At 56.6% G+C, this 6,440-nt stretch overlaps 3 protein-coding genes across 4 annotated transcripts in view; all 3 read right to left on the bottom strand.

Annotated features, from left to right (window-relative positions):
• The window catches only part of LOC113211910 (uncharacterized), a 20,466-nt gene extending 18,881 nt beyond the window's left edge, over positions 1-1,585 (bottom strand). Inside the window, exon 1 of the mRNA XM_052270933.1 lies at positions 1,360-1,585. The gene's annotated coding sequence lies outside the window, so the exon portion shown is untranslated. The remainder of the gene's footprint in view (positions 1-1,359) is intronic.
• Positions 1-3,002, bottom strand: part of LOC127750160 (uncharacterized) — a 32,456-nt gene extending 29,454 nt beyond the window's left edge. Inside the window, exon 1 of the mRNA XM_052270934.1 lies at positions 2,725-3,002. The gene's annotated coding sequence lies outside the window, so the exon portion shown is untranslated. The remainder of the gene's footprint in view (positions 1-2,724) is intronic.
• A 946-nt stretch (positions 3,003-3,948) lies between these two features.
• The window catches only part of LOC113211906 (box A-binding factor-like), a 38,956-nt gene continuing 36,464 nt past the window's right edge, over positions 3,949-6,440 (bottom strand). For both annotated transcript variants that reach the window (XM_026430435.2, XM_026430436.2), the window contains exons 7-9: positions 6,065-6,229; positions 5,804-5,948; positions 3,949-5,616 (exon numbers count right to left, since the gene is read on the bottom strand). In XM_026430435.2, coding sequence (XP_026286220.2) covers positions 5,045-5,616; positions 5,804-5,948; positions 6,065-6,229 — 882 coding nt within the window. In that variant the 3' untranslated portion in view covers positions 3,949-5,044. The remainder of the gene's footprint in view (positions 5,617-5,803; positions 5,949-6,064; positions 6,230-6,440) is intronic.

The raw sequence follows: 6,440 nt of genomic DNA, 5'->3' as shown, positions 1-6,440 counted from the left end.
TGTCTTTCTCTTTCTCTCTCTGTCTGTCTCTCTTTCTCCCCCTCCCCCTCTCTCTCTGACACATTTGTTTGTTCGCCGGGCCGACAACAACGTGAAGTGGGGCGTCACAGGGGAAAAAAAAAAAAAGGGGAAAAAAACCTCTTCGAGCCCGATGCGCTGACGGTCTGAAAACCGGTGCCTTAGCTCGTGTCGCAGAAGGAATTAGATTAGATTCGCCTGACAAGGATAACGGCGCGAGCAAGATAGGTGTCCGCGATATATCAGATTAGGGTTTAGAAATCAACGGGAACCGAACGAGCTGAGCTAGTCCATCAGATATAGTTTAGGCGAGATAAATATCACACTTCCTTTAGCAGCAGAAGAGGTTTTACAGTTAGATTCTGCTACGAAACCGCGAGAAAGAGGAATCGGCAGCGATACCCGAGATAATCTGCAAGTTTCAGGTGGGTAAGGAGCGGTAAGAAGGCTCCAGAGGCCAGAGACGGGGCTGCGCAGCGGTAGCAGAGGGAGGCCGCAGCCAGGCCACCCCACTGCGCGCGCGTGGAGCCAGTGGCCTACCCGGCGAGTGCAGGCGCTGAGGCGTGGAGCCTCCCGCCAGCGGTAGCGCCGCGTAGCGGTCAGCCCGGTAGGCCAGCCGCCGGCGCGCGCGCTGACCCGGTGGCCTACCCGTTGGCTTGCAGGCGCTGAGACAGTGAGGCAGCAGCGGGCCGCGGGGAGTGTGGGTGTGGGGGTGGTGGGAGGGAGGACCTAGGGAGGACCCGCCGCTGCTCAGCCGCCAGCTTAGGCCACAGCCACGGAGCTGGACTGGAACTGCCATATGCCGCGACAACGTTTTGTAAAGACAGACTCAGCCACCGGCCTCCCGGACCTTGTCGGCCACAGCGAGCCAAGACACTGCGCGCGCCTGGCCGGCGGCGCGCACGGGATACTATGATAAGATTTGCCTTTCACCACCAGATATTTTCGTCGTCTAGAGAGACAGCGGTGGTGCAGGAAATATCTGAAGCTGGTATCTTCAGTTTGATTTGAGCGGCGCACGCAGCGGGTCGGTTGCAGGGAGGGCTCGGCTGGCGCTGGCGTGGTGGACCAGCACCACATAGACTCGGCTCGGCTCACTACAAATTCTATAGAATACACCGACCTATAGCGTACACCGATTTTTCTGTTTTGCTTGATTTTTTCCTGTTTTTTTTTTTTTTTACAATTTTCTGACATTCCCTGATTTTTAAAATTATTTTTGGTGATTTATTAATGATATTTTGTAATTTTTCAATGATTTATTCGTGATTTTTTTTTCTGAGGGTGTACACTGATTTTTTGAGTGAAGGACCTCTCGGACGGGGCCCGGCGAGGACTTACCTGCGGTCGCTCTGCTGCAGCGCCCGCTCGGCGCGCCCACGCGTCCCGGCGACACGACACGACGCGCACGCGCACGCAACGACACGCGCACCGGACCGGGTAAATCTCTGAAATGTGCTGTGGCGTTCGGCGTGAAGCGCGAGGCGAGCCGCGCCCGGGCTTAGAAAGGTGTGCGGTGCTGCTGCCGCCGATCGCCGCACCGGACCGCCTGGGGGCGCTGCGGTCGGCGCCTGGGCGGGCCGGCGAGCATCAGCGGGTAATAAACCCGCCCTCGTGATCACTCATCACTCTCCAGCCGGCCAGCCGTCCTGACGCGAGGACAGGACAATGCCGCTCCAAAGCCCCATTGTGTGATTAAGCCCGCCCCGCCGGCCCCGTCGCGACGGCCCTCCCTTATCTCCGCCGGAGTGGTCATCGCCTCGCCGCCGCCCTTCTCTTTGCTCTGGCCGCTCTGCGTCCCGCCGGCCCCGGCGCTGACCACGCTGACCCTGCTACGCGCGCAACACCTCCTCCCGGCCCCGGGCCCCAGCCGCATGACAAGAAGAACTAGACCGTCGCACCACCTCAGGTCGTCCAGAGTCCAACGGGGGCGAGGGGCAGCCGGCGAGCAAGGCTGTTGCGCTTCGGGCTCGGGCGCGGCTGAACGGAACACGCTGTGTGTGGAGTCCTGGCTGTCGCCTTTGCCGTTGTTGCCTTGCTCCGGTGCGAGGGAGGAAGAGAGGGGTGGAGGGCTTATGGCTTATCTCGAGCCTTATCATGGGTCCCGCGCGGGGCGGGGCGGGGCGGAGCGGAGCGGCGCAGGACGCCCGCGAGGTGGCCGCCGAGCCCCGGCCCCCAGGTGCGGTCCGCGGCCGGCCGGGGAGCGGGGAGGCGGAGGGGCGGGGTGGTCCCATAGACCCACCCTGCCTGACGCGACGACGGCCTCGTTTCCACGGCAACGTCTCTGTGCAAATACACTCTGTGTGCATGGGGCCACCCCGCCCCGCCCCGCCCCGCCGGCTGATAACGCCACGGCCGGGGAGGGTTGGTCGTGGGCCGCCGGGGCGGGCGGGAGGCGTCCGGATCGCTCCGGCGGCACCAAGCGGGCTGCGTGCGAGTGTCCTGAGCCTGGCGAGGCTCTCACGGCGAGGCGAGTGAAGCGCAGGCAGAGCGAGCTCTCTGGCGAGCACGGGCCGCTCCACGCCCGGCCTTATCAGGACCAAAGGTTGGTGTCTCAGCCCTCGCAGCCGCACCCACTCTGCGCAAAGCCAGCGTGACAGAAAGGTGGAGAAGAGAGGAGGGGGGGGGGGGCAAAGCTAATGCCTGCATGCGCTCGATGTCACCACTACTTTTACTGTGACAACTGCCGTGCCCAGTTGTTATTACCCCTTTGATCGGCGCCGTGGCCTGGCGGCGCCGTCCAGCTCGTCCGCGTCGTCGTCGCCGTCATCCTCGGGCGTGATTCACCTCTCGGCGGCCCTGGCGGCTCTCTTGCGTCACACAGGGCCCGGCTCCGGCGGGGCGCGGGGCGCGCGTTAGATGTCCTGCAGCGCCGGATGTCGCGGAGCACACGCGCGTGTGCCCGCCCCCGCCCCGCTGGGGCTGCCCGAGCTGCTTCACTACGCCCCACATTCGCGACGCGCGACGCAGGAGTCGCGGGGCGCACGACCCTCCTCAACACGATACCACACTGGCACCGCGCTGGCACATCGCGGCTGCACCACATCTCCCTGCTCCCCTCGACTCGGCTCCGCGATAACCGATCCGTATCTTAACTACTAGCGGGATGGCCTGCCCCGCCGCTGCCGGCCCGCACCGCCGTGGCAGGGATGAGCCTGGAGCCCCGCGCCCGCGGCGGCGGCGGCGGCGGCGCCGGGTGTCAGGGGCACCCCAGCGTCGTCACGTGCGTTCCATATCGCATCAAACTGTTAAAACGATAACTCGTTTTATTCCGAGTGCAAGAAGGAAGAGAACGGGATGCTATTCGCGCTATCTTATCTCCGCTTGAACTTGTCTCCATGGACATAACGGGTTATCGTAACGTTCCGGAAATTTGGACGAACGTTATCGACTGGCGAGGGTCAGGTGCGCGGCGGACAGGTGCGTGCGCCAGTGTTGTAAAAGCGAGTAAGTTTCACCAAATCAGTTGTTGCGTTAACGCAAATTGTTTCAGATGGGGGGGGGGTGTAATTGCTGGATACAGTCTCATGCAACACCCATTATGTGGTGTAATTCAGCCCTCATCATCGTACACCTTCTTACTTAAAGACACTGCATAGAAAGTTAAGCGTGTATGTATAATATAATATTCCCACCAGAAATCTACTACAAATGGACATATTGAGGAATCGTTCTTATTGTACAATTCAGACGGCAAGTTTTCGGTGACTACTACCACGTGCGCTTCCTGGAACAGACAAACTGACCACTGGGGAGGCCGCGTTGATCGTATGGCGTAAATACTCCACAGCTAAGAGTTGTGGAGTATGGACGGCGCACCTATTATCACCCTCAGTGCCAGAGTATCGCCGGGGAGGTAGGCAGCCCAAAGCACTCCCGAGTGGTGCGCTAGAACGGACAGCTTAACAGGCGCAAAGAATGTAAACAACATTCATATTTCAGTCAATACCATTTAATGTCGAATAATATACTGTTCATCCGGTATGCATATGGCATTAATTAAGTCAGATATGCTAAAGGAGAACACTTCAGTAACAATTTAAAATTACATTTTTATCAGTTCCAACATTATATATATACAAAAAGTAATCCATATGATCAACAAGTATGCAACGATTCATTAAAACAAGATTTTGAGTGATTAGGGCACACTCTGCTTATGTATACATAAACTTTTCTAAAAAAAATCACAATGTAACAAAAAAAATATGTACAAATATAATTAAAAAATGAGTTCATTATGTCAGATGATAAAAATAAGATTCTACAGAGGTAGAAAAAATGGTAAATATTCCTAAATATGACTGGAGAACACTCAGGAAGCCTCAGGGGCTGCCGAAGAGCCCCCGGGCTGGACAAACCTATCTAAGATTACACTACACTGCACATGTGACATTTGCAGGTTATCACTTAAAACAATTATGTAACTACAAAATATAGAGGGTCAAGACTTTATACAAACATTTTATAAATCACATCAGCCAGAACATGGCAACTAGACAACAAATTTTACAAACAAGAGTTGCTACTAAAATTAAACAAGAGATCAAATATTTCTGCATGTTACTTTATATACAAGTTCAGAACTTCACATCAATTTTGGCTCAATGCTCTTTCTAAGGAAAATCAGAGAGTAGTAACATTGTGATTATTTTTTTTCCATTTTTGTGGCCACCACTTTTTTCAAAACTGTGTGGGCATTTTGGTATTGTCTTTGGTTTTCCAGCTTGTATAATAAAAATATTCCCAAAGTTTGTCAGAACAACTGAACACTGCATAAGCATGGAATTCTGTAACTTTATATATATATTCTTGTGTTTTGTTCTTTTTTTCTAAAAAAATTTAAAACAATAACAAATTCAATCTATGTACAAAATTTGGAATGTTAAGTATGGGGAAAACAAGCAGCTTTAAGCATCTTGCATTTACACCTAGTATAAAAATCTTATTTCAAAACTCTATATCAAAACAGATTGTTGTATTCCTCCAGTCAACGAGTATTGTTCAGAAAGGCTCTAGCGTGCCCTTAGGAGGACAGCGACGACACCACCGAGGGTCTCTCCAGACCGTCGACGGTCATCATAAGCACCTTGCTGTTGTTATTGTTAGTATTTGTGTTGTTGTTGTTATTGTTGTGGAGCTTGCTGACGCTGACGATGTGCGGTGACAGATCGTCGTTGGCGCGGTGATGGTGGTGGTGGTGGTGGTGATGTTGCTGGTGGGCCTGGTGGTGGTTGTGGTGGTGCGCCTGGTGCTGTTCGGCGGGCGGCGAAGGGCACTCCATCTTTGGGGACAGGTCGCCGACGGGGCTGTGCGAGACCTGGCCGCTGCCCGTGGCGGGCGTCGAAAAGTCGAAGTACTGTTGGTGGTGCTGTCCCTCGTGCTGGTAGTGGCTGTGGTAGTCAGTGGGGCTGGATGCCACCCCGCGCTGGTGCTGGTGGTGCTGGTGGTGATGTTGGCCGAACAGGCTAGAGTACGAAGACAGCCCGGCGCTGGCCAGGGAGGTGACGAGCGAGCCCGCCAGGGTGGGCGCCCCCGCATTGCTGATGCCCACCCCCACCGCCCCGATGAGCTGGTGTGTCGCCGCGTAGGAGTCAGCTGAAAACAGAAAGGAGCCGTTAGTGTCCGGGGCTGAACTGAGGGTAACGCCACGCTGCTCCGCGCTGTTCCGCGCTGCTCCGCGCAGCGCCCGGCCGCAGGCTGGCCGCGGGCCGCGGGCGCCGCGTGGGCGGCCTACCCCCGCGGGGCTGGGTCGACCTGCATGGGGGCGGGCCCCGGGACTCACCGGCGGACGCGTGGTCGCCCTTGACGGACAGCGGCGACGTGTGCTGGGAGATGAGTGCCGACGACCTGGACGTCGCTACCCCGCCTGCGCCCGACGCCACGACCACGGACTTGGAGCTGCCGCCCTTGGGCTTCCGCTTACGGCTCTGTAACACACAGCGAGGGTTCAGCACGCTTCCTGAGGGGCCGAAGGAGACAGGCCTGAGGGACGGCCCGGGGCAGCCAGTTGCGGCAGGCCACACGAGCACACCAGCACACCCACCTGGATGCTGTCCTTCTTCATGGCGAGCGGGCGGTGGATGCCGTGCAGCTTGAAGTACAGGCCGCAAGCGTTACACACAGGCTCCCCTGCGGCGTTGCGTCGCCACAGCGACGTGGTCCTCGTACTGCAGTTGGAGCAGGACAGGCCCTGGCGGCGGGAGGCGCTCTGCGGAGAAGAGAGACAGAAGAGATTAGCGTCAGGAGACTAGGATCCGATATTGTGCTCTACAAGTCGTAAGGGAGAGGGAAGGGGGGCCTCAATACATGTTGGTGGGGGTTCCCCATGGATCAGTCTCCACATCCAAGGCTATAGCACCCTACGCTATTGCCAACGTTTTAAAGTCGGAAAACAAATACAGAGGGTGAGTGTTCTAAGC

The sequence above is a fragment of the Frankliniella occidentalis genome, unplaced genomic scaffold (genome assembly GCF_000697945.3).
Source record: "Frankliniella occidentalis isolate FOCC.00 unplaced genomic scaffold, Focc_3.1 Scaffold143, whole genome shotgun sequence".
Taxonomy (NCBI): domain Eukaryota; kingdom Metazoa; phylum Arthropoda; class Insecta; order Thysanoptera; family Thripidae; genus Frankliniella; species Frankliniella occidentalis.
The sequence above is the reverse complement of the archived record's forward strand: the minus strand, read 5'-3'. Positions and strand labels throughout refer to the sequence as shown.